This window comes from Quercus robur, chromosome 7, assembly GCF_932294415.1.
Source record: "Quercus robur chromosome 7, dhQueRobu3.1, whole genome shotgun sequence".
Taxonomy (NCBI): Eukaryota; Viridiplantae; Streptophyta; class Magnoliopsida; order Fagales; family Fagaceae; genus Quercus; species Quercus robur.
The window spans coordinates 6,638,455-6,663,975 of record NC_065540.1 but is presented as its reverse complement, the minus strand read 5'-3'; the positions used below and the strand labels follow the sequence as shown (position 1 = coordinate 6,663,975).

The 25,521-nt window shown below is 40.9% G+C and overlaps 2 protein-coding genes across 3 annotated transcripts; both read right to left on the bottom strand.

Annotated features, from left to right (window-relative positions):
• Positions 1-1,603: 1,603 nt before the first annotated feature.
• On the bottom strand, positions 1,604-14,425 carry LOC126691949 (uncharacterized). Its single transcript, XM_050387281.1, has 2 exons — positions 13,796-14,425; positions 1,604-2,790 (listed from the first exon to the last, which is right to left on the bottom strand). The coding sequence occupies exon 2, from the start codon at positions 2,778-2,780 to the stop codon at positions 1,833-1,835; it is 948 nt and encodes a 315-aa protein (XP_050243238.1). The 5' UTR covers positions 2,781-2,790; positions 13,796-14,425; the 3' UTR covers positions 1,604-1,832.
• A 4,391-nt stretch (positions 14,426-18,816) lies between these two features.
• Positions 18,817-23,531, bottom strand: LOC126691947 (uncharacterized). Of its 2 annotated transcripts, XM_050387279.1 has the most exons (2): positions 21,615-23,531; positions 18,817-19,215 (listed from the first exon to the last, which is right to left on the bottom strand). In XM_050387279.1, the coding sequence occupies exons 1-2, from the start codon at positions 23,390-23,392 to the stop codon at positions 19,209-19,211; spliced, it is 1,785 nt and encodes a 594-aa protein (XP_050243236.1). In that variant the 5' UTR covers positions 23,393-23,531; the 3' UTR covers positions 18,817-19,208. The 2 variants fall into 2 exon arrangements, with proteins under 2 accessions (XP_050243236.1, XP_050243237.1); XM_050387280.1 differs by lacking the exon at positions 18,817-19,215 and having other exon boundaries at positions 21,611-23,531.
• Between the last annotated feature and the right edge of the window lie 1,990 nt (positions 23,532-25,521).

Genomic DNA, 25,521 nt, shown 5'->3' with positions numbered 1-25,521 from the left:
ATATGATGCGTGAGGTACAGTCCACATGGGGACCAAATTCAGAATAATATAAATGCTGATTTAAGAGGGAAAATAATATCCAATATTAAACCCATACATAAAAAAGGAGAGGTCAATCACTAGAAAATACATGACTGAAAAGCAAAACATGCAATAGAAACAATTGCCTGAACTTCCTTGGCTAGCAGATACAAATATTTTCAGCTTTTCGAGACATACTACTCTATTGTGTTGTGTTTTCTTTGTGATGGGCCAGTGATTTTGAAACCTAGCATTAGATATTGGCTTCTTTCATTAATTGAGCACATATAGACTTCATGATGTACCACTCTTACTCGTAACCAATACAAAAAATTCCAACTTTTGCGGGATTTGGAAAAAAGATCATCATAGTAGGTATATAGTCTTACCCCTTAATATTTTGGAGAAGCATATTTCCAAACATGGACCCACGACCTATTGCTTTTAGTGGAAAACACTTGTTATTTTATCTATTCCAACTATGAATTCAACAATTTATTTACAAATCCGAGTTGAGTACACACACCATTCTCAATTTTTAATAATCTTGCAAACGTCATGCTAGGCTGGCAATGTAATTAGGAAAAATTAATACCAGCCCTGAAAAGATAGTATTTGTTGGGCACAACATTCTTAACGTGAAGTAACACAATAAAATAAATCAATAATAACCCTTCAATAATCAATTCAAAATTTTATTTACAAATCCAAGCTAAGGAAATAATGGATTCATAATTTTCACATTGTTCTGAATGTCAAGTAGGAAAAACCATTAACTTAGAAAACCCACATTAGTCTACATCAGACACCAAGAATTAATCTTCAATCAAATTGATAATCATCCATTTCTCAAAAAACAAATGCAGCACAAAACAGTAATCAACGGCAGAGTAACGTACTTGTAATCAATGGTGGCGGGTACAATGAGGGTTCGATGGAAGCACCAGGGTTCCAACAACGACAACTGATCGAAGGGGGTGAGGGAGATTGGATAGGGAGAGTGAGACTGATGGAGAGTGGGGGAGAGCGAGGAAGAGTGATCGCAGAAAGCGAGAGAAAGTGTAGAGGGAGAGTGATGGCAGAGAGCGAGGGAGAGTGTAGAGGGAGAGAGTGAACAGGTGTTGTGAGATGTTAGACTTTCAAATTGTTAAGGCAAACTCGATTTTCTAGTTACCGAGTTATGCATGTATACATGAGCATTTTTTTTATTGGATAAAGCCACGTCTGCTTTGCCAACATGGCACAAAGCTCATACTAACTTGATTATATGAACATTGAGGTTTTTAGTAACTCGCTTATAGGGTAATCGAGTTTTATATGAAAATTGAGTCTCACATTATCGAATTTCAAAACAAAGACGTATCCCTATATAGTTTGAGAAAGGGGGCAAAATGCTGGAAATTTTTGTTGAAAGGGGCAAAACCCCATTTTGGCCCATTATATAGAAATATGACCAAAACACATGTGCACACATATATTCAAGAACAAAGAAAATGAAGTTGACAATTACATTGAAAGGCTGCATGCTACAGGTTTGCACCACCAGACTAATTCCAATCAACAATTGTAAAATAGAAATAAATAAAGAAAAACCGATTCTAATTAACGTAACAATATCACATATGCACCAATTGTTCAATACAAAATGAGGGGACATGTAGAGTGAAGCACTAATTGTTCCAAGTTTGGTGTTTCTTCTTGTAAGAATCAATATCAGCAACAAATAAGAGTATCCTCGAAATCTTCATAATTAATGACCAACTTGAGCAGAATTAGAACAAAAGCTGTTAACATTAATTTTATGATTTCTTTTAAGGAATCATAACCCAATCAAGTCTTGAATTATGTTTGCTTACAATTGGACAAGATAATGACTTCGAAATACTATGATCTTCTAGGTCAAAAATATAAATATACCTATCAGAACACTTTGTAAAATAGATTGAGTTTTTTCTTATTCCCTTTTCTCTTGCAAAGCAAGATATAGCCTTATGTTTTAAACCGTAAGGCTGAGAAAGAAAGATAGTCTGCCCTCTTATGTTGTTCACTTGCACCCACATTTGACTTGAAAAATCCATTCGAAAAATGGAAAAACCAAGAATCTTGTTAAAATTCCATCCACCCCTCATCTTTTGAATAAATAAGAGCTCACCACTAGATTCTACAAGATAATCAACTATTTCTGGAGGTAACGGCACAGGAAGGTTTTTGCTTGTAAATTTTGTAAAATGAAGACTTGAATTCACAAATTCAGCGGTAAACAATTCATTAGGTCCTTCCGAAATAATTGTCAAAAAGTAAACCTTCCCTCTAAACATTGTAGCTGTAGGTATCCACATCAACCTACCTTCCAAATCAAATTCAAACACTTGTTCACTAAATTTCTTATCTCCAGGTTGACAAAAATAGAATGTCAAACCATCGATGAACATCACATGACAATCATGGCTAGATCCACTTTCTGGTGATGATAGAATACAAATATCCGTTGTAATAGTAGATTCCAAACGTGGGAGCTGCACCACCTCTTTAGAAGTAAGATTCATAAGGCAAAGATCCATTGAGTCAAGATCTTTCAACACCAACCATTCCTTTGTGCTAGTGCATATTGATTTATTACGCATCTCAGGAATTGTCATTGACTTAAAATGATTGTCCGATATGTTAACCAAAGTTTGTCTTTCTTGATTTTTCCCATCACAAATTATAAGCCAAGGATATGGTCGAGGAATAATAGGAGAAAAATTCGTAACTTCCATTTTCAAGCCTCTGAGTATAAGGGAGAGAAAAAAATTTAAGCAAATTATAATATGAAAAACTCGAGTTCAATGAAAACATAAATAAACAATCACCCATCATTCTCATACTATACGGTAAACTAAAAATAATCAAAGTATATTTTGGCAAACAGTAATTTATACTCAAGGATTGGAAGCTTTATTTCTTGGAATTACAAGTCATGCCGTACTAAACTTTTAAACTTTTTTTATATTTCAAATTCTCAAACTTAATTAATTGAAAAAAAAAAAAAAAAACCGAATTGTTTGTGAGAATAACAATATTCATGTTAAACAATATTTTCATTATACCTAATCTAGTGTTTAAATATATATATATATATATATATATATATATTTATAAGTACCCAATTTAGAGTTCGGCTTCTAGGAAGGAAACCTAATGAATCGTGATGATACTGGAAACAATACCACCAATGAGTCGCACGCTCCTCACTCGATCGCAAAAGGCACCTGCACAACGAAAAGAAATAACCTAGCAGAGAGCACCGGTGTGGTACCGGCCGAATACCCTCCGAAGGTCAAGTTAGAACTATTCTCACTGCTCTAGAGTGCTAGAGAGGGTAAAATTACGCGTACCTTGGATCACGAGGGTGTTAAGGTTTTTATAGTAGCAAGGGTCATCCTTCTTTTCCTTGGAGTAGAAGTCTTTTCCTTATAGGAGTCCTTTTGGGCGTATTTTCCGGGATCCTTTCCTTATAGGAGTCCTTTTGAATATTCTCTAGCGTGGGGAACAAGTCAACTTTTGACTTATACGATTGGTCAGTCAGCCTCAATGTATCTCCTTCAGCTTTTTGGGCTTCACTTGGTGAAACCGTCAATCATTGGGGGTCCGTCGCTACATCCGTCAGTCATCGATCCGTCTATTTATGTATGGAAGGCAGCGTAGCACCGTTAGTCTGAGGCTCTCTCCTTTTATCCTCGTCAGTTGCCCCCTACTCTATATGCCTGACGTTTTAAACCGTCAGCATGTGGAGTTACTAAAAAAGATTTACGAATGATTCCTCGGGCCGCGAGCTATTTAATGCAAGCCCACGTGGCGCGCGGTAGTTGGTCTCGTTTCTGGGCACAGGCGTCGCCTCGCGTTTCGTGCGTTTTCCCCCTATATAAATATCATGCTTTGCTTCATTTTAACCTCGCAGATCTTTTTAATAGAGAAACCGTCACTCTTACGTTTTGCTCCGTCAGCTCTTACCAGTGCCGTCATACTTTGTTCCATTTATTCCAGATCTATTTCACCTGTAAGTTCCTCTTCCTCTTTTCTTTCCTTTTGAATTTTTATTTTCTTTCATCGAGAACGTCAGTCTAGGAACTTAGGGTGTATCCGTCACTTGTAGGTAGTCAGATGTCAAGTGACGCGTCGAGTGATCAGTCGTCAGTCCGCGATGGAGCGGGCTACGACGAAGTCTTTGGCTCAGGTCAAGAGTCCGACGGCTTCTTGGAGTCGTCAGGAAGAGAAACGTCCGCCCAATCCCTTAGTATTGATGTAGAGGACCGTGTTGAGGGAGTCAGGGAAGAGGTGTTAAGTGAGGTTGAGGTCGAGAGGATCGACAAGGAAGTTGTTGACGACGGGAACTGGGAGGAAGGTGTCGTAGAGGTAGATAGTGACGAAGATAGGGGTGACGGTAGCGAGGTTAGTAGTGACGGTAATGAGGATGAGGATGACGAAGAGTCCAGTGAGGGAACTTCAGGGAGTTCTGGAGGTAACCGTCCCTTCATCCTTCCAGAGGAGTGGGCCGTCAATAAATTTCTCCCAAAGATGAGCAACAGAGTTTTTTCTGAGTTGCGTACCCGTTTTCAGATCCCAGATCATATTCCCCTCCGTCTCCCTAAAAAGAATGAGAAGTGTTATACAGGGAGAACGGCTGATGTGGGGATGTATGACGCCATGTTCGCAGCTGGCCTTAGGCTCCCATTGACGGCTTTACACCGTCAGCTGGCGGATTTCTTAGGATTGTCCGTCAGCCAGATCTCTCCGAATGCCTGGAGGATCTTTATTGGAGCTGAGGTTCTTTGGGGTCGCTTGAGTGGGGGGAACCGTCAACTTTCGCTAGACGAGTTCTTTTACTGCTACAGACCCCAGCATAAAGTATCCGCCAAGGGGACATATCACTTTGCACCTCGTGAAAAGAACTTAAGATTGGTGTTTGATATGCCGGATTCAAATAGGAATTGGAAAAATAGATTTTTCTTTGTTAAGGGGACGGACTGGGTGTGTCGTCCGGATGAATGGGATAAGTTGCCCGGGGGTTATTTTGATAACACTTGGGCTCATATTAGGGAGTCAGGTTGCCCCCGTCTCTTTCTTTTTACCGTCGCTTTTCATTTTCACCGTCTCTTTTTAACACTTTCCTTTTGTTTCAGCCATCACTCGTCCGGAGGTGTCTGACGAACAGAGGGATTTCATCCGTCGGATACTCACCATTTCACTTGAGCAACGTAGGTGTAGGGATTTGATAACCCTAGATACTCTACATTTGTATTGTGGTGGTCCTGAGCCGACGGTCGAAGCACGGAAGTTGGAAGAATTTTCAAGAAAACGTAAGAAAATGCGTTATTTAATCCGTCTGCTACTATTCATCCGTCAGATTACTTATCCGTTAGCTTTCTTTGTGCAGAGATGGAGGCTGCGAAGCAGAGGGTGAGGGCCGCTGCTGCTCGTAAGAAGGAAGAAGAAAAAGCGAAGGGGAAGGATGGAGCGTCAACTCCTCATTCCTCCTTGAAGGGCTCCATCAAGAGAAAATCTGACGGAAAGGATGATCCTCCTTCTAAGAAGGTGGCCGTCACCCCTACGGACGTGCCCTCCCAGAAGTCACCTCCCAAGCTTAGTCACGGTGCTGGGAAAGGAGTGATGACTTCCTCTGGTCCCGTCATTGAGGGGCCCCGTTGCTTGCTGACTCACAAGGATCACGCTGTCGAGAGTCTGGAGTCTCTTATCAAACAGACGGATCTGGATCCTTGTGCTCAGCTCGGGACGGATGACCTGGGGGCGTCAGCCTTCTTTGATATTGCACGGGTATGTTTCCTACTTTGGTTAACCTGATATTTTTCCTTGCTTAATAGCTGACGGTTGTGCTTCCTTCAGGCCTTGGTTCGTGTTAAAGCACTTCAAGACCGTTGCACGGCCAAAGAAGGCGTCGTCTCTCGGGTGAGGAGGCACAATTCCACCCTGATGGATCAGCAGGCGCAATACAAGGAGGCCGTCCGTCTCTTGAACACAGATCTGAAGGACGTGAAGGAGAAGCTGGGAGAAGCAGAGGGTGAGCAGAAGAAACTTGAGGAGGAGGTTTCGTCTCTGCGTGCGCAGGTGGTGACGGCTGGGACTGACGCAGTTGAAAAGTTTAAGACAACTCAGTCCTTCATCGACTCTTGTGCTGATTACTATGGCGCAGGTTTTGATGATTGTCTGAAGCAAGTGTCGTTAGCTCATCCGGAGCTGGATCTGTCTGGAATCACCATGGACACATCCGTTCCAATGACTCCTGCTGCTGACAGAGATGACGAACCCCTCAGCTTGGATTCTTTGCTTAATGATGCTGGTGTTGTTTTGGCCCAGCCTGCTGTCGCTACCCCTGCTGGGCCTTCTGATCAGATTGTGAAGGATAAAGCTGACGGGGTCTCCAAGGACGCTCCTGCCACTTAACCCTTTATTAGTTGTAATTTTTAAACAATGTCTTCAAGTGCCCGTATGTTTGTTGGGCTTTTTTGTTTGTAATTCAATCTATCCCTTGTTGTCCGTCATATAAACTTGACTTTTTATTTGATTAATTTTAATGAGATCGCCCATTATTTTTGTATTTAGCCTTTTTGATTAGCTCGTTATCTTTACAGGCTTGTTGGTTGGAGAAACTTATTTGTAAGTAGTCTCATTTTTTGGTAAGACCGTCAATAAGTTGACCGTCTACCATATAAATTTTTCATCCATTGGACCGTCAGTTTTGAAGGCTCGATCCATATGAGAACTCTATTTATTGGATCGTTAGCTTTTAGCTTTAGCTTTTTCGGTCCGTTGTTTTGATGACCGTTAGCCTCGACGCCTTTTGACATCTCTGTTGGACCGTCAGTTTTGAAGGCTCGATCCATATGAGCTCTATTTGGTCCGTCAGCTTTTAACTTTAGCCTTTTCGGACCGTTATCTTTATGGCCATTAGCCTTGATGTCTTTTGACATCTCCGTTGGTCCGTCGGTTTTGAAGGCTCGATCCATATGATAACTCTATCTATTGGACCGTCAGCTTTTAGCTTTAGCCTTCTCGAACCATTGTTTTCTTTGGCTTTTTAGCCTCGATGCCTTAACATCTTTCATTAGTCCGTCAGGCTTTTCCTTAGTCCGTGAGTTATGGACTTAGTCGTTCTTGGGTCGTAAACTTAGTGGACCGTCGGAGGAAAAATATACTTCAATGATTTCTGAATAAAACTCCTCTTATTGCCATGCATTTAAATAAAAGTAATTAAAACCAAACCCTGACTCTTGGGCTAAAAAAAGTATTGTCGAAAAAACTAAAGCAAACGATAAATCTGAGGAGTTAAACTATAAAAAAGTAAAAGAAATTGGTCTTCATGCCGCTGCTTCTATTGGTAGTACTTCCGTAGGTGCTCGGTGTTCCACGGATGTGGTAGCTTCTGTCCCTCCAATGTTTCAAGGTGGTAAGTACCTTTTCTCTGCCACGACGAGATTCGGTAAGGACCTTCCCAATTGGGGCCGAGTTTCCCTTGGGTAGGGTCTCTAGCGGCGCCCATGACCTTCCTAAGAACAAGGTCTCCGACTTGGAAGTCTCTGTGTCGGACCCGAGAGTTGTAGTATTTGGCCATGCGATCCTGGTACCTAGCGAGCCTTTGTTCTGCTGCTGCCCTGATCTCATCCACTAGGTCGAGCTGTAGTCGCATAGCTTCATTGTTTTTGTCCTCATCATGGTTGTGTACCCTATAGCTTGCGAGTCCGACTTCTGCCGGGATGACTGCTTCGCTTCCGTACGTCAGGCGGAACGGTGTCTCTCCTGTTGGTGTTCTTGCCGTCGTCCTGTATGCCCATAGTACACTTGGCAATTCTTCGGGCCATATACCCTTTGCCCCCTCGAGCCGAGTCTTGATGATCTTGAGCAAGGATCGGTTTGTGACTTCGACTTGGCCATTAGCTTGAGGGTGGGCGGGGGAGGAGTAATGGTTCCTTATTCCCAACTGTGAGCAAAAATCCCGGAACTGGTCGTTGTCGAACTGTCTCCCGTTGTCCGAGACAAAGGCTCTAGGAATGCCAAACCTGCATACGATGCATCTCCAGACGAAGCTCCGAACGTTTTTCTCCGTAATCGTGGCTAATGCTTCAGCTTCCACCCATTTCGTGAAATAGTCGATGCCTACTACCAGGAATTTCAGCTGCCGCATAGCTGTAGGGAACGGTCCCATAATGTCTAATCCCCATTGTGCGAATGGCCATGGGGCTGTCATTGGGGTCAGCTCTTCGGTTGGTTGTCTAATGATATTGCTGAACCGTTGGCATTTGTCGCAGGCCCTGACATAAGCTTCGGCGTCCTTCTGCATGGTGGGCCAATAATACCCTGCTCGTACAAGCTTATGTACCAATGATCTGGACCCTGAGTGGTTTCCGCAGATTCCTTCATGTACTTCTCTCATGACGTAGTCCGCCTCTTCCGCACCCAAGCATCTCAGATACGGTCGGGAGAAACCTCTCTTGTATAGGACATCTTTTATCAGGACGAACCTTGCCGCCCGGACTTTAAGTTTCCTTGCGGCTTCCTTCTCGTCCGGTAAGACCCCGTTTTTTAGGTACGAAACCAACGGCGCTGCCCAGCCGCTGTCGGAGCATATTTCCTGCATATTGCTGAGATCTATTAGCGGGGAAAGCTGTACAAAGGAGAGTACATTACCAGGGACGATCATTCGTTCTGCTGAGGCGGCCTTCGCGAGACGATCCGCTCGCTCGTTTTCCTCTCTGGGAATCTGGATGATTTTGGCTTCTAGGTCGCCCACTCTTGTCCTTACTTCGTCAAAGTACTTCTTCATCTTTTCGCTCTTGCACTCGTAGTCTCCATTTATCTGGTTGGTGATGACCTGTGAATCGCAGTAGACGACTACCCTTGCGGCTCCTGCTGCTTTGGCGAGGTCGAGTCCTGCTATTAGTGCCTCATATTCTGATTCATTATTGGTGGCGGGAAAGTTTAGACGGACCATACATTCAATGGTGTCTCCTTCAGGTGATAGTAACACAATGCCGGCCCCTGCGGCTTGCCTGTTGGATGATCCGTCCGTATGTATGCTCCATTGAGGGGACTCTGCTGCCCCCTGGTCCTCGTCATGGGTGAACTCAGCTATAAAGTCGGCGACAGCCTGTCCCTTGATGGCGGTCCGCGGACGATACTGAATGTCAAATTCGCTCAGCTCGATTGCCCATAATGCCAGCCGGCCCGCGGCCTCGGGGCTGCTCATTGCTCGCCGTAAAGGCTTGTCCGTCAGGACATTTACCGTGTGAGCTTGGAAGTACGGTTTGAGCTTTCGGGCTGCTGTAACCAATGCGAAGGCAAGTTTTTCCATCGGCGGGTATCTTTCCTCGGCACCGCGAAGCGCTCGGCTTGCGTAGTATACGGGTTTTTGCACTCTTTCTTCTTCTCTCATCAGGGCTGCGCTAACAGCTGCGGGGGAGACGGCCAGATAGAGAAAAAGCTCTTCTCCCGGCTGCGATGGGCTCAACAACGGTGGAGAGGAGAGGTAAATCTTCAATTCTTCGAACGCTTGCTGGCATTCGTTGGTCCATTCAAAGGATTTTTTCAATGTCCGGAAGAAGGGCAAACACTTGTCCGTTGCTCTCGACACGAACCTGTTGAGTGCCGCTATTTTTCCATTTAGGCTCTGTACCTCCTTTATACTTCTTGGTGGTGTCATTTCTATAATGGCTCGGATCTTATCCGGGTTCGCCTCGATTCCCCTTTGAGACACCATAAATCCCAAGAATTTTCCTGCCGTTACTCCAAAGGCGCATTTCCCTGGGTTGAGCTTCATATTATAGGAGCGGAGTGTATCAAATGTTTCTTTGAGATCTCCTAGATGATCTTCCTCCCTCCGGCTCTTAACTAGCATATCGTCCACGTAGACCTGGACATTCCTTCCAATCTGCTGTGCGAACATTTTGTTCATGAGCCTTTGGTACGTTGCGCCTGCGTTCTTTAAGCCGAAGGGCATGACCTTGTAACAGAATAGGCCTTGGCTGGTTACGAACGATGTTTTCTCCTGGTCGGCTTCGTGCATTCGGATTTGGTTGTATCCCGAAAAAGCGTCCATGAAGCTCAGCAACTGGTGTCGGGCCGTGGAATCAACTAGGACATCGACCCTGGGTAGGGGGTAGCTATCCTTGGGGCAAGCTTTGTTAAGGTCGGTGAAGTCCACACACATCCGCCATTTCCCGCTCGCTTTCTTCACCATTACTACATTTGCTAACCAGTCGGGATAGTACACTTCCCTGATGAAGCTTGCTTCCCGTAACTTTCTGACTTCCTCTGCTATGGCCCGGTCTCGCTCCTGGGCAAACACCCTCTTCTTTTGTCTGATGGGTGAAAAGGCGGGCGACACATTCAGCTTATGCACTATGATTGAAGGATCTATTCCTGGCATATCTTCGTGACCCCATGCGAATACGTCTTGATTTTGCCTAAGGAATGTTATGAGCTCTTGACGGGTCGTGAGGCTAGCGAGTGTTCCAATTTTGGTCGTTCGGCCAGGATCGGAACTGTCAAGAGGTATTTCTTCTAGCTTCTCAACCGGCTCCGTCACCGTCCGGTGTTCTTCTATACTTAAAGTCTGAACCTGATCCTCCATTTCCACCATGGCTATGTAACATTCGCGCGCGGCCATCTGACTCCCGCGCAATTCCCCTACTCCGTAGTCAGTTGGGAACTTAATCATCAGGTGGTAGGTGGAGGTTACTGCCTTCCATGAATTGAGCGTGGGTCGCCCGAGAATAGCGTTGTAAGCTGATGAGCAATCAACAACCAAGAACGTCACGTCCCTGGTTATCTGTCGGGGGTAATCACCCACAACTACGGATAAGGTGACCGCGCCCAGTGGGAATACTCGGCTCCCGCCGAAGCCGACAAGCGGGGCATTTGTTGGGATCAGTCGCCTCCTGTCGATTCTCATCTGCTGGAACGCGGTGTAGTATAAGATATCCGCTGAACTGCCATTGTCGACGAGCACTCGGTGCATATTGTAATCTCCTACACGCAAGCTGACGACGAGTGCATCGTCATGTGGATGGTGAAGGCGTCGTGCGTCTTCTTCTGAGAATCCGATTATGGGACCTTCTCTTCTTGCTATCTTCGGCACGGCTCCCGTTAGTTGAACATTCTGTATCATCCGGAGATAGGTCTTACGGGCCTTTTTGGATGACCCGGCAGCGGTCATCCCTCCTACGATCATCCTTATATCCCCAATTGGGGGTCTTGGTCGCTCGTTGTCCCGTCGGGGGTGCTGGTCCTGTGCGGGGGGATCCGCCCTCTCCTTGCTAACGAATCTCTGCAGCTTTCCTTGTCTAATAAGGGCTTCAATCTGCTGCTTGAGGTCATAACAATCTGCTGTGTCGTGGCCGTGGTCGCGGTGAAATCGGCAGTACTTATCTCGGGAACGTTTGTTGGGGTCGCTCTTCAGCTTTCCTGGGAACGTCAGCGATTCCTCGTCCTTGATCTGCATAAGGACTTGATCTATCGGGGCTGTTAGTGGAGTGAAGCTTGTGAACCTTCCCCCCGGGGGCTTAGGGCGTCTTTCGTCCCTTCGGTCCGTGGTTCTTGCCTTCTTTCGGTTTTGGTCCTGCCGACCGTCTTCCTGCCGTTCTCTTTTTCTAGGCCTCTCTTCCCGAGCTAAGAGTGCATCTTCAGCGTTCATATACTTTGTGGCACGATAAAGCACTTCCGACATGGTTTTTGGGTCGTTTTTGTATATGGAGAACAAAAACTTGCCCTTCTTCAAACCATTTGTAAATGCCGCGACAAGTATCTTGTCGTCAGCTTCGTCGATCGAGAGCGCCTCTTTGTTAAAGCGGGAGATGTAGGCTCTTAGAGTTTCGTCTTCCCGCTGCTTCATACTCATCAAGCAAGCCGTAGATTTCTTGTACCGATGGCCTCCAATAAAGTGTGCGGTAAACTGAGCGCTGAGTTCTTTGAAGGTGCTGATGGAGTTTGGGGCCAGTCGACTGAACCAAATCCTTGCTGCGCCCTTTAGCGTTGTAGGGAAGGCCCTGCACATGATGGCGTCCGCTACTCCTTGAAGGTGCATTAGGGTTTTGAAGGTTTCCAGGTGGTCCAGTGGGTCCTTGACCCCGTCATAACTGTCTATCTGCGGCATGCGGAACTTACTTGGCAACGGGTAGGAGTTGACGGTAGTGGTGAATGGTGAGTCCGTTCGGTTGACAAGGTCGTCCAGGTCGCTCGATACTCGTCCCTTGAGAGCATTCATCATAACCTCCATTTGTTCCTTCATGGCTTGCATCTCCGCGAGAACGAGGGGCGGAGTGGTTTCCGCGAGGGAGGGGATGCTCGTGTTCTGCCGTTCAGGTTTGCTCGGGGCGTTGCTGGCCTGGGGTCCTTCCTGGTTTCTCCTGTCAGCGCTGGTTCCTTCTTGTTCTGCTCCTTGGTTGTTGGGAGCTGCATTCTTCTGTCTCAATTGCTCTTCTAGGTCGTGATTTTGCTTCGTGAGGCGCTCCACGGCGGCGGCGAGCGTCCTCACCTGTCTTTCAAGTGCGGTTGTAGGAGTTTCTTCCTCTTGAATGTCGTTGTTGGTCGCCATTGAGCGAGTGAGTACCATGTAACTCTCTTGTCTTGAAAGCGAGAACGTGCTAAAGCGTTTCCCACAGACGGCGCCAACTGATGATACTGGAAACAATACCACCAATGAGTCGCACGCTCCTCACTCGATCGCAAAAGGCACCTGCACAACGAAAAGAAATAACCTAGCAGAGAGCACCGGTGTGGTACCGGCCGAATACCCTCCGAAGGTCAAGTTAGAACTATTCTCACTGCTCTAGAGTGCTAGAGAGGGTAAAATTACGCGTACCTTGGATCACGAGGGTGTTAAGGTTTTTATAGTAGCAAGGGTCATCCTTCTTTTCCTTGGAGTAGAAGTCTTTTCCTTATAGGAGTCCTTTTGGGCGTATTTTCCGGGATCCTTTCCTTATAGGAGTCCTTTTGAATATTCTCTAGCGTGGGGAACAAGTCAACTTTTGACTTATACGATTGGTCAGTCAGCCTCAATGTATCTCCTTCAGCTTTTTGGGCTTCACTTGGTGAAACCGTCAATCATTGGGGGTCCATCGCTACATCCGTCAGTCATCGATCCGTCTATTTATGTATGGAAGGCAGCGTAGCACCGTTAGTCTGAGGCTCTCTCCTTTTATCCTCGTCAAATCGAATATAAGCAAATTTCAAATACTTTCAAAGTTCAATCAAGTGCAACCAATCCGTCACATTGATAATTTAAGGACAAATCCGTAAAAAAATGTAAAACAGAAAGACAATCCAAGGAATATTATATAAAACAGAATTCATAAAATAAAAAATAAAATTGAAGGGATCAATAGAATCATGGTTTCCAAGAAGCAAAATAAAAACTATGCCAATTAATAATATTTATAACCCTTAGCGCTTTAAATATTGACTAGTGGTTTTTGGCTCTAAAACAAAATCGATTACCAACAAATTAATCCCTTGGTTATTAGAATCTAAATAAATATTGTAAAATTAAAAAAAATCTAGGAGAAAGCATGTAAACAAGCGCAACCAGGTTCTCAAAAAAAAAAAGGAAAAAAAGAAAGTGCAACCAAGAAAACAACAAATCGATAGTATAAAATATTATGAAAAGAACAAAAATACGAAATTTAAAGTAAATTAATTAACCAATTTTTGGGATTTAAAGGTAAACAATGAAGATTAAACTGTGTTTGGAAAATAATAGAACAAAATTGTAAATTATGCGTACCTTCTGATTCTCTGTGGAGGACAAAGTGGTTGAGGAGCTCAGATCACTGATAGCCTAACTGGAGTGGTTGAGGAGCGCTTGTGTTTGTAAGTTTTTCTTTTTGTTCGTGAACTCTCGTAGCTGGGTTAATGGGTCTATATATATAAACGATGTTTACTTGGAGCCGCTAGCTGGGATTTCCTAATCCTAGATTAATTAGGATTGGGATTTCCTAATCCTAACTTAATTAGAACTGGGATTAAGGTTTCCTATTACTAATTGAAGTCGTATTGGAATTTGGACTTAACCGACTGAACGTTGCAACATAAAAAACCGACCCCAACCAAAACTACTCCTCCCTCCAAAGCTAAGCTGATTCCATCGTTTATATATATGTAGAGGCCCTTCTCTCTCTCTCTCTACTCACACACACAGCTCCATCATGCTCTTCAACCCTTTGTGTCCTTTGCAGTTGCACGAGCACGACCCTCAACCAAAGATGGTACTTTTTCTTTTTTCTTTTTTAATTATAATTTTTTTTATTGATTTATTGTCTTAGATATTAATTTTTCAAAGAAATCAGAAGCCACAGTTGTTTATACTTTTGGTATTTACTATTGTTTTTTTTTTTAATATCAATAATTATTCCGCCATGCAGTAAATGGTTTAAACTCTTTTTGTGATGTATTTCTAATAATATCATCGGTTTTAAGAGGAGGGAGCAGGATTATTGTTTTCATTGTGTCATACTGCCGAACTCTTTTTGAGTCTAAATATATATTATTCATGTGGTCTATTCATATTTTAGAGTTGTAAAGAATTACTTTATTTCATTGTTTGTTCTTTTGGGACAAAATTGGCCTCTGCTCTTTTCGGACAAAATAAATAGCATTCTATCCCATTTTCTAAATTTATTAAGGAAATGTCCCTATTTTGAAAATCGACTTTCTCAAAATCGAGTTAAGTCCTATAGTGACGTTTTTAAGGACCTATAATGACGTTTTAATGACCTATAGTGGTGTTTTGTGACTTGATTTCCATGAAGTCGAGTTACATGCAATTTTTTTTTACCTATAACTCGATTTCATGGAGCTTGAGTTAAAAAACATCACTATAGGTCCTTAAAAACGTTACTATAGGACTTAACTCGATTTTGAGAAAGTCGATTTTCAAAAGAGGGGCATTTTCCTAATTAGTTTGGGAAAAGGGGTAGAATGCTATTTATTTTGCCCAAAAAGGGCAGAAGCCAATTTTGTCCGTTCTTTTGAGACTAATTTTTCTTATTTGTTTCCTCTTTAAAATATTCATTACAGCACCTCAACGTCCTCAATAGAAGTATTGAAGGGAGTGGCGACGATATATCTTCCATACATATGAGTGAAAATATTGTTCAATTTTTCAAGCAAGAGGAAGAGGAAGAGAAAGAGAAAGAGAAAGAGAAGAAGGAAAAAGAGCTAGACGGATTATCATTTGAGCTTCCATTTCATCTTCCTAGTCTAAATGAAGAAGAGCTAGATGGATCATGTTCTGAGTTTTCATTAGATATTTTTCGTGAGAAAGAGAAGGAAGAAGTGTTAGATAGACCATGGTCTGAGCTTCCATTTCATCTTCTTTGTCTATTTTCAGCACCCCTCATTCTCAGAGACTTGGATACTTTTCGTGCCATTTGCAAATCATGGCGATTAAGTAGTCCTATGAGTCCACTTCGACCATTATTAGATCCCCCATACTCTCGTTCTCCATGTTTGATGTCTTTGGTTAAACAAAAATGCATATTCTTTCATCCAATGCATGATAATGTAATTTATCAAATGGATACTCCAGAATTGTGGGGTGCAACAATCCGCTATTCAAAGTATGGTTGGCTTCTCTTATCTCGAAAAGGTGGCGGTGTCTTTTTCTTCCATCCCTTCGATAGGATTAAAATAGAACTTCCAAGTTATTTTGATAAGGAAAGATGTGAATCAATGAGTTTTTCGTCTCCCCCAACTTCTATTGATTGTTTTGTTATTGGAATCATATTTCATGGAGTGAAATTCATCATCATTAGGCGTGGTGAAGTGGCTTGGACTTTGTGTGAATTTACAGATTATTTTCGACCTTTTAATGATAGCAATCCCCTACTATACAAAGGCCGCTGCTACTGGTTGGGTGTACGAGAGTATGATCTCCCAGCTGAAGTGGGAATATTTGATCCACATGAATACTTGAGCCATCCTAATCAGTACAAATATCGATGGAAATATCTTCCCCCTATTATTCCTCCGAAACACTTAGATAGTTCACTAAAAAATAGTTATTTATTGGAAAGTGATGGGAAGCTTTTTGCAGTATTTGAGCTCCATGAAATTGAACCAAGCATTCAGATTTACTCAGTGAATCTCTCGTTTGGACCAAGGATGGAATGGCATAAAGTGACAAATATTGAAAATAAGATGTTATATGTTAGTTCCGGGGGTTCTTTCTCAGAATTGGCTGTGGCAAAAGATATGAGTAACAAGATTTATTTGCCAAATGTTCTAGATAATAATAACATATTCTACTCTCTCGAAACTAATAAGTACCACTCCTGTTTTAGTGATTATTCAAGTAGGAATACATCTCTCGGAAAAGAACTAACTAATTGCACTTGGATTATACCCAGTTGCATAGATTTGGATGAAGGATTTAAATGGTGAGAAGTAGAGGCTGATGAAGCGAGATGGAAGGTACTTCACAAGGTTGAAGTTTAGTTTAGTTTTCGTATGCGTTGATTATATCTATTGTCTAGTTTTTTTTTTTTTTAATTTAATTATTGTACCGTAAATGAGTTTATTCGTGACTAGGCAACCTATTGTCTTCAAGTTTCAACATTATTTTTGATGAGTTCTTTTTCTTTCCTTTTTATTTTTATTTTTGTATAATTATTAGAAATGGTTAATTGCATATTTTCTTTTGAAAAATATGATCATCACGAAACCAAATCAAATCTTTGTAATAAAAATCCGTAATGAATTGTTGAATTCATTTGGACATAAGAAGAAATTATGCCCAATTTTCTATAAAAATGATAATTTTACTACCATTTTTTAATTTGATGGAATATATTGAGTAATGGTAGGATCAATTTAGCAATTAATTAGGAGAACACATTTCACTCAGTTAAATAAATATATTTTTAATTACAAAATTACACATATACCTAATGGGTTTTGAACCAACAATTACACCATCTGCTATATTCTTATAAGGGATGGAACTGTCATTTGAGTTAGAAGAGCTCATTGGCACATTGCGGCATTAATCATGACCCCCCATCCTAGTTTATTAACGATTTCCATTTATTGCATGCCTACTTGAGAGCACCCCAGTCTCGAGACATGCCTTCTCAAACACCCACTTGTTTGAGAAAAGACAAAAGGTTGAGGTTTTTAAAGCTTTCCTACACTGCTTGGATTAAGAGCTAAGAAAAAAAAAAAAAAAACCACACACACACACAAAACAAAACAAAACAGAACTATTGATCCAATAATAGCTGGGAAGGGCTTGTGTCCAGTGATAACTTTCATTGGACACAAGCCGCACCCATGATAGATCCAGTGCATTGTTTTATGTCATTTACTAACATCATATAAAGAATCATAAAACTTTTTTGGAGGCTGTCAGTGCATTGTTTTATGTCATTTACTAACATCATATAAAGAATCATTAAAGGCCCATTTAGTACACGTGTTTAAACATATGTTTTCAGTTTTTAAATAACATTACACGTATTTTCACACTTTTTCTCCCACATATATTTCCAAAAAATACAAATAATGTTACTAGAACAACATTACTAAACGACTCCTAAGCTTTTTTGGAGGCTGTCAGCGCAGGTGTGTGCTATGGATTTGGCTGAAGTCGGGAAAGTGAGAGAGGTGGTTGTGTTTTTTAGTGAGAGAGTGGTAGCGTTTTTTAGTTTTAGTCTAAACTTGTTTGTTGTAGTTAATTAGTTAAAATAGTTTTTGTTAATGAGTTCAAATTTGGTGGGCTTTTTCAAATGGGAAATGTTAACGAACACCTTAAAGGCACTCATTAAGGTAACCCTTTTTAAAATGTAGAGTAGCTCATGATTTTGATTTGGTCTGATTTTTTGTGATTGAAACTGGGATCGAGCTGAGGAAAATCAGTTTTATTTTTTGAAACAAAACTGAAACCGAATTAAACTAAGAAAAAACCGAAAATATCAGCTTGGTTACGGCAGTTTTGGGCAGTCCATTTAGGGATGGCAATGGGGTGGGGCGGGGCCGAAGGATGGGGTCTTCGTCCCCACCCCTCATGGTTTTGTCTTGCCTTATCCCCGCCCCGCCCCGCCTCGCCTCGCCTCGCATGACGGGAAAAACTTTCTCACCCCATCCCCACCCCTTAGGGCCCTGCGAAGCCCCACCCCACCCCGTAAAACTCTACTTTTTGTTAATTTGCCCTACAAATAGAACAATTTTTTTAATGAAACCTATTTCATTAATAAAAATATACTTTAAATTACAACTAAATTTATCTCATCAAATCAAATCAATTTTTAGAAAAAATTGAATAATATATCTAAGTGTTTAACAAGACAACCATAAAAAATAAAAAAATAAAAAATCTCATAGTATAACACATAATAAAATAAAGGTAGAGAACCACATCGGGTAAAATAAAATAAGCTAATATTGATATGTTTGTTTAAATAGTAGAGTATTAGATTATGAAAATTTTACAATTATAACCCTTATCAACACGGGACGGGGCGGAGACGAGGAGGGGCGGGGCAGGGTGGGTCTAAAAAGTTTAAACCTAGCTTAACCAATTCTGCTCAGCTATATCAACTTTGTAAAGGCCAAATCTCTAGTAAAAATACAATAGAATCAAGCATGTTTAAACATAGGACAATTAACTGCACTTGTCTAAGCTTTAATCTCAACTAATTGAACCACCACTCACTGTAGCACACACCACATTTGAATAATCACAATCACTGTAGGAAACTTTTCCAGATATAACAGTAGAATGTCCAATTTAATTTTTTAAGGAAGAGATTAACCAAAATAAAAAGTAAACACTCAGGTTATAACTGATAATGCTAGTTCATTGGTAACATATGAAGCCGACTAAATCTATTTATCAAGAAAAAAAAAAAAAAAAAAAAAAAAAAAAAAACCTTGCAACAGGCCAGCTGACCAAGACTTCCCACGAGAGATGGTCAAAATCAACCCTTGGAAAAAATCAATTTGCAATGTGCCTAACCAAAGTCGGTTATTTTCTAAAGCGGGGTGATACCTACAACTACAAGTACCACAAGGGAAGCAGGGACTAGAAGGAGGTTGATAGGGATTCTGCGGCGCTGAAGAATAAATGTGTGGGAGTCCGTGGGCCAAAGACAGGTTCATCACATGATATCCGCACCTTGCAACATAGAGCAGAGAAGCAACTAGTCCCTGCAAGGCAAAATTTAAAAAGTTAGTTTCCAAAATGCTAAAAAGATACACCATTCCATCATGTGAGTCAATACAGGGAGAAAAATGTGAAAGAAAATTATTTACCGTGAGGGTGTGTATTTAAAGCAATTGCAACTTCAGGTTTACTGTGATTTTTTTTTTTTTTTTTTTTTTTTTTTTTTCTGGTAAGTAGGTTTAATGTGATAATTTGAAACAACATCTTAGACACCACATAAATTCAGGAGAGTAGACGGCAGTAGAAGAATGATTTCATCCTATCCGAAATTGAGAGATAAGTCACATAAATCACCAGTAACATAACTTGTTTCTCCAAAAGGAAGATGCTAAAGAAGCAAGAAGTCAATAGCAAATGAGTGACAGCCTATGGCAAGATCATATCCTTACAGCCAGCAAATAGAATGATGATGATTCAAGTGAACTGACTACAACCTAGTTATTTATCTTACCAATTTTTGACGAGTTACTCATTTATCTTATTATTTCTATAAACATATATCTCACCTCTTAAATTTACTTTAGTCTCAGCCAACCACTATAACTTAGGTAAAAATGACTAGAAAGCATGGAAACAAATCATGCTAGGGAAGCATGACAAAGTTGAACCACAGCATGGTTAGAACACCCTCAATGTGTAACAAACACATGCTTAGGATACTCTAGAATAATATTTGCAACAACAACATTAGACAACTCATCATGGTACTGGCCTTTTTACATGGGCAACATGATTTTTCCTTAAATAGTAATAATAATAACCTCTGATATTGTGACATAGTTTTTATTCAAGTCCAAAAAGCTAAAAATGCTACCAATTTTGTAATTTAAGGGATCTTTTAAATGTCTTGAGAGAGAGAAAGAGAGAGAGAGAGAGAGAGTCTTTCATCAAATATGTATTAGTAGTGGCAAAGTGGATGTTAACTGTGAATGTAATGGAAATGATGGAAGCAGCAACTCAATAATCTCGAGGGTTTACAGGTATGAGAAGAGATACATAATATATGTGGAAGTCATCTCTTCTTGTAATGCCATTAGTCCCATTGCCTTATGTTCTGATAATCTAGATTGCTGATTTTTTTTAGTTGCATCATCTTGCACTCTGAAGGATATTTCCTCCACAGACACACATTCGCACACACAAAGTTGGATGAAACTTTACAGATTAAGAAATTAATTAATCTGAAGAAAAGACCAACGAATTATGTGCCCAGGAGACATTAAAAACGATGATGAGACCAGGTGCAGGACAATGGGGCAAGAATTTGATAATTTTCTTGATATAAGAGTACTTATTTGGTCATTTTTATTAATAGACTCCAATCAATGACTTAGGGGGCAGTTGTGATGAAACTCTTACCTTAATAGACTAGGAGGGCTAGGAGCACATAGGAAACAAGTAATTCAATGTGCAAGCACACATAGTGCAGGTCTTTTATATATACATATACATATATATGTTATGGAGAGAGAGAGAGGGAGCATTTCACATGCATGGTTAATAAGTGTCTAAATCAGAAGCTTTAAAGAAAGTCATCCAAAGCATTTGCAAGTTATATGTTAAAAAAAGTATGTTATGACTTGGAAAAAAATTTTCTGACAAAGAAGTTGTTTAAGTTGTGTTTGGTAGAATGTAAAGTGATTGTATTTTCAGCTCTTGGTGTCAGTGAAAGAAAAAAGAGGAGAATCCTTGCCCTGCTTTGTGGAGAGAGGATAGTTGATGGAATGAAAGTTTTGCTGTGAGTGGAAGACAACTGAGGGAGGACCACCATGTTTGCAAGGCAGATAATCGCAACTAATAATTTACTCTCCTATAGGTCTTACAACTGAGTAAACAGAATGTTGAAGCATTTGTTGCTTGGGATCTAAGGTCAATCAGCCCCCTCATATCATTAGGGCTTCAATGTGAACATCCTTAAATGAATAAAGGTTAAAAATAGTAATTTTTTTATCAGAGAGATATATTATTGCATGAGCAGGAGGAAGATAGCCTCAAAAGAAAGAAAGAAAGAAAGAAATCAGCTGTTTAAAAAAGCACACATCGGACTAAGGGTCTGCAGACAACAACTTTTGGTTCCCTAAATCAATCTATGAACACAAATTGTTGAGAAAGGAGAATGATGTCACAAAGTCAAACCCCATATCTACATGGACATCTACTTCAAGGATGATCTATTATTTGTGTCATCACACAAAACACCCATAACTTGTCACTATAATAATACTACACTTATTTGTACCAGATATTAGCAATAAAATATTAAAATATACATTGTGCAAGTTTTAGAAAGATGAATATCAAGGCAGATAAGTCGGCATGTACCAAAATAGATGCATATATGAATGAGTCCACAATAATGTCAGAGAATGAGAGGTTAACTTACCAGTACTTAATCAATCCATCCCAGCCACAAGTTGCTACCTTGCTTTGTTCCAATGGGTGCCACTCACACCCAATGCACACTCCCTCATGACACTCGAGTTTTCTGGAAACATTGCGTGTCTCCCAATCCCAAAACCAGCATTTACCCTCACCATCTCCTGACATAATAAACCGGCCATCTGGCGAGAAATTGACTTGGCAAGCATACCCTGCCACAATGTGCCCGGAAAATCTCTTCTCCTTATTGAGCTGAAACCTGTCCCTCGTGCTATACGTAAGAATCCGATTGTCCAAACTCTGTGCGGCAAGATAATTTGTACTGGGATGAAGTGAAATGGATGGCATAGAATGCATATCAGGCTCACTAATATACTTTATAACCACAGGAATCCCAAATTCCCATACTCGAAGCGACTTGTCATCGCTCGAAGTCACAAACCTCCTGTTATTATCAACAAACGTAATGGTATTCACGGCCCCCAAATGTTGATCATACTCTTGCGTAACCTGTCCAGTATTCATATCCCACTGAACAATCTTCTTATCACTCATCCCCGCCAACAAAATGTTCTGCTTATCATCGTCCGGATTAAGCCTAACCACATATGGAATCTTCCCGGTGCTAAAAGTTGATATCACTTGCCCTGTCTCTGTGTCCCAGTACTTGATATTCTTATCATACCCAGCAGTCAAAAACTTTGTCCCGTCATTGCAAAACCAAATATCCCTGACTGCCTTGGAGTGACCCATGTAAGTCCTCATACACTTGCCCGAATTGAACACATCCCAAATTTTCACCTTTGTATCCATCCCTGCTGACAATATCAAATGCCCCTGTTTCGGGAAGAACCTTATTGCAGACACGCCCTTCATGTGGCCACTCCAAGTGTGCACCAATCTCTTTGGTACATAACAATGATTGTTGTTGGCCTTGGCATCCTTGGGAGGCGCAATCCAAGACCGACCTTGATAATCTCTCTCTTCTTTACCATGGAATGTACTCTTATCTGGAAGAATCTCTCCCTTTTCACCACCTCTCTCTCTCTCCTCACCCTTCTTCTTAGCATACTCCTCTGCATACTTCTTCTGCTCTTCCGTCAATTCTATTTGTAACCCTTCCTTCTTGCCTGCCCACGGACTCTTCCTATTCTTCATCAACCAAGTGTCACTGGCTGGATTCTGAAGCTCAACCGTATTGAGGTTTTCTTCGTGGCCATTACCTTCCTCCTTCTCTGTTTCCTTCTTTTCGATCTTCCTCTTCTTCTGCTCGTGCTGTGGGATGTTGTAGACAGAGATGGCATCATTCTTTTGCAAGGCATCAAGATCACCGACATAATTGTTGCCAGCGGAGGCAGAGGGGTCAGGGGCATAGCCATAGCCATACTTGTGGAAAGTATAGTACTGCTCATCGAAGATGAAAGGTTCAATGGAGGCATCCTCGACAAAGCCGAGCTTGTGGTTGCGCATGCCCTGGGCAATGCCGTCCTTGGTGTATGGGTGGGCTGGGCCAACAATGGGGGCCCAGAGCTGTTCATAGGTGGGGTTAAAGGCAACAACATGCTGGAGTGGGTCTATTGGCCTCAACTGTGCTTGGTAGGCTTGAGCCACCATGGGGGCCAACATGGTTTCATCGACCTTTGGAGCTGCAAACTTGGCGGGAAGAAGGCGTGGTGGGGAGGCCTCAGGGGATGATGCAGTGGAATTAGGGTCTTGGAATTGGTCCTCTAGTTTGTCTATTTCATCATCATTTCGGTCTTTGTAGATTTGGAGGAGATCCATTGAGAGAAATTAATGTGGATCGAGAACTTTGAGATTGAATCAGCCAAAAAAAAATTAATATTTCCAATGTGGTGGTGAGAATCGATACCAATATCCTGATGCAAAAACATAAGCAACATTATAGTAAGTTCATTTTGATATCACACTACATATTCCTTGATTCCTTGACTCATCTATTAATAAATAGTCTCATTGTTTCCTAGAAGCAAAATACTATGCCAACTTGTGTGCGTACGCAGGGATAGACCTAGGATTTAAAGCTAAGGGGCTAGAGATAAGCGGAAAAAAAAATCAAAAAAATTCACAACTACATCCATACATGTTGAATTTGAATATTTTATTTTGAAAAAAATCAAATATTGTAATTGATTTTCTCATTATTTACAAATAAAATAAAAATTATATTTATTACCTCACACAAAGACTAATCAAACATTGATAATTTTATTTTGATAAATTTATATCACATATATATTATAATATTTATTTCATTTTGTTTCTTTATCTTTGTTTTTTTACCTTTGTGATTTTGTCTCTTTATTATTGTCACCTATTGCCCCAAACATACCGGTATCCCACTATTAATTTAGAATGCATTTTATTCCCAATATTGCCTCACTACCAACAAACAGTCATGGTGTCAAACAATCAAATGCTTTATATATTATCATTTTCACAACTCACAGTCAAATACTTTAGTCAAAACCATACATAAATCACAACTCACATCTCACTTTCTCAACTCAGACTCTCTCACTCATCAGTCGCAAAAAAAAAATCTCTGAGACAGACAGAGACTCCCAAGCCCCAAACACAATCACATATTCAAATTCAATTCACAATCATCCTTTGCCAAAAAAAAAAAAAAAAAAACACACAATCAGAGATTCCTACAATCATCCTCGGCAAAAAAAAACAACACAATCAGTCAATCACAGACTCACAACACAAACATTATATCAATGTTAAGTTAGGTTTTGAAGTTTAAAGAGAGAAAAACTACTTGAAAGGGCAGATTGGAATTTTGGGATGGAGGCTGGAGGCTGCAGCTGCCGGAAACAATGGTGGGTTGGGCAGATCAAGCTGCCGGAGGCGCTAAGGGCAGTGTCAGCGACGTGGGTCTATGGCGGCTGAGGCTAGCGGCGTGATGGTGGCTTGTGGCGACGTCGTGCGATGCTGACGGTCTATGCGGCGCCGTGGCTGACCGCTGTCTCCAGTCAGTACTCAGTACTCTCTCTCAATCTCTCCACTCCAATCTCTCTCTCTCGGTCTCTGACTCTCTCGACTTTCTCTCTCTCACTTTTTTTTTTTTTTTTTTTAGATTTTATCTGAATCGGTTTCTTGGGTTAAAAGTGTTAATGGATTTAAAAAAAAAAAATTGGGTTGGCATTTTCGCTTGATAGATTTATTTTTTTGGTTCATGAGCGGCGCTTGTTGGTTTGGTCTATATATAAACGAATGTTTTGGAGTTTCAAGCAGCAAGAATTACCTGTCTACTTATACAATCAAGAAATCCATTTGCAGTTATGACTTTGAACTGAGAATTTTTTCTTCACGTATTCGGTATTCCGTGGAAATATTTCTAATCGGATTGGGATTGGGATTTTGAGATTTTCTAATCCTAACTTCTTTGGAACTTGGATTAGGGGTTTTTCTCTGACCAAAGGTTGTGTAAAAACCGAACTACTCCCTACTGATTCAGTGATTCTATCAAAGTCAAATATATTTTTTTGGTACTTTAGGGGGTGTTTGGTTTGTGTTTTTAAACAATCATTTTCAGTTTTTAAACAACATTTCATGTATTTTAACGTATTTTTTCACTCACATGTATTTCAACAAATATTTTCAAAGAACAATTTTCAGTTTTTAAACACATGTATCAAACGGACCCTTAAGGTGTTTTTTTTTTTTTCAAACATATTTTGTTTCATTGTTTTATCTCTTTTTTTTTTTTTTTTTTTTGAGTTTAAGTAATTTTACTTATTTTCCTATTTAATAGAGCTGGGGTGTGCAGCCAATTCATCAAAACCAACTAAATCCAATTCTATTTGTTGAGTTGTATTAGTTACAAAGTGTTTGGGATCTAGGGGAAAAAAGGTTTAAACTGCGACATTAATAGCATATTGTAA

Coding starts and splice junctions, on each gene's coding strand:
- LOC126691949 (XM_050387281.1), bottom strand. CDS start 2,780: ATGGAAGTTACGAATTTTTCTCCTATTATTCCTCGACCATATCCTTGG.
- LOC126691947 (XM_050387279.1), bottom strand. CDS start 23,392: ATGGATCTCCTCCAAATCTACAAAGACCGAAATGATGATGAAATAGAC.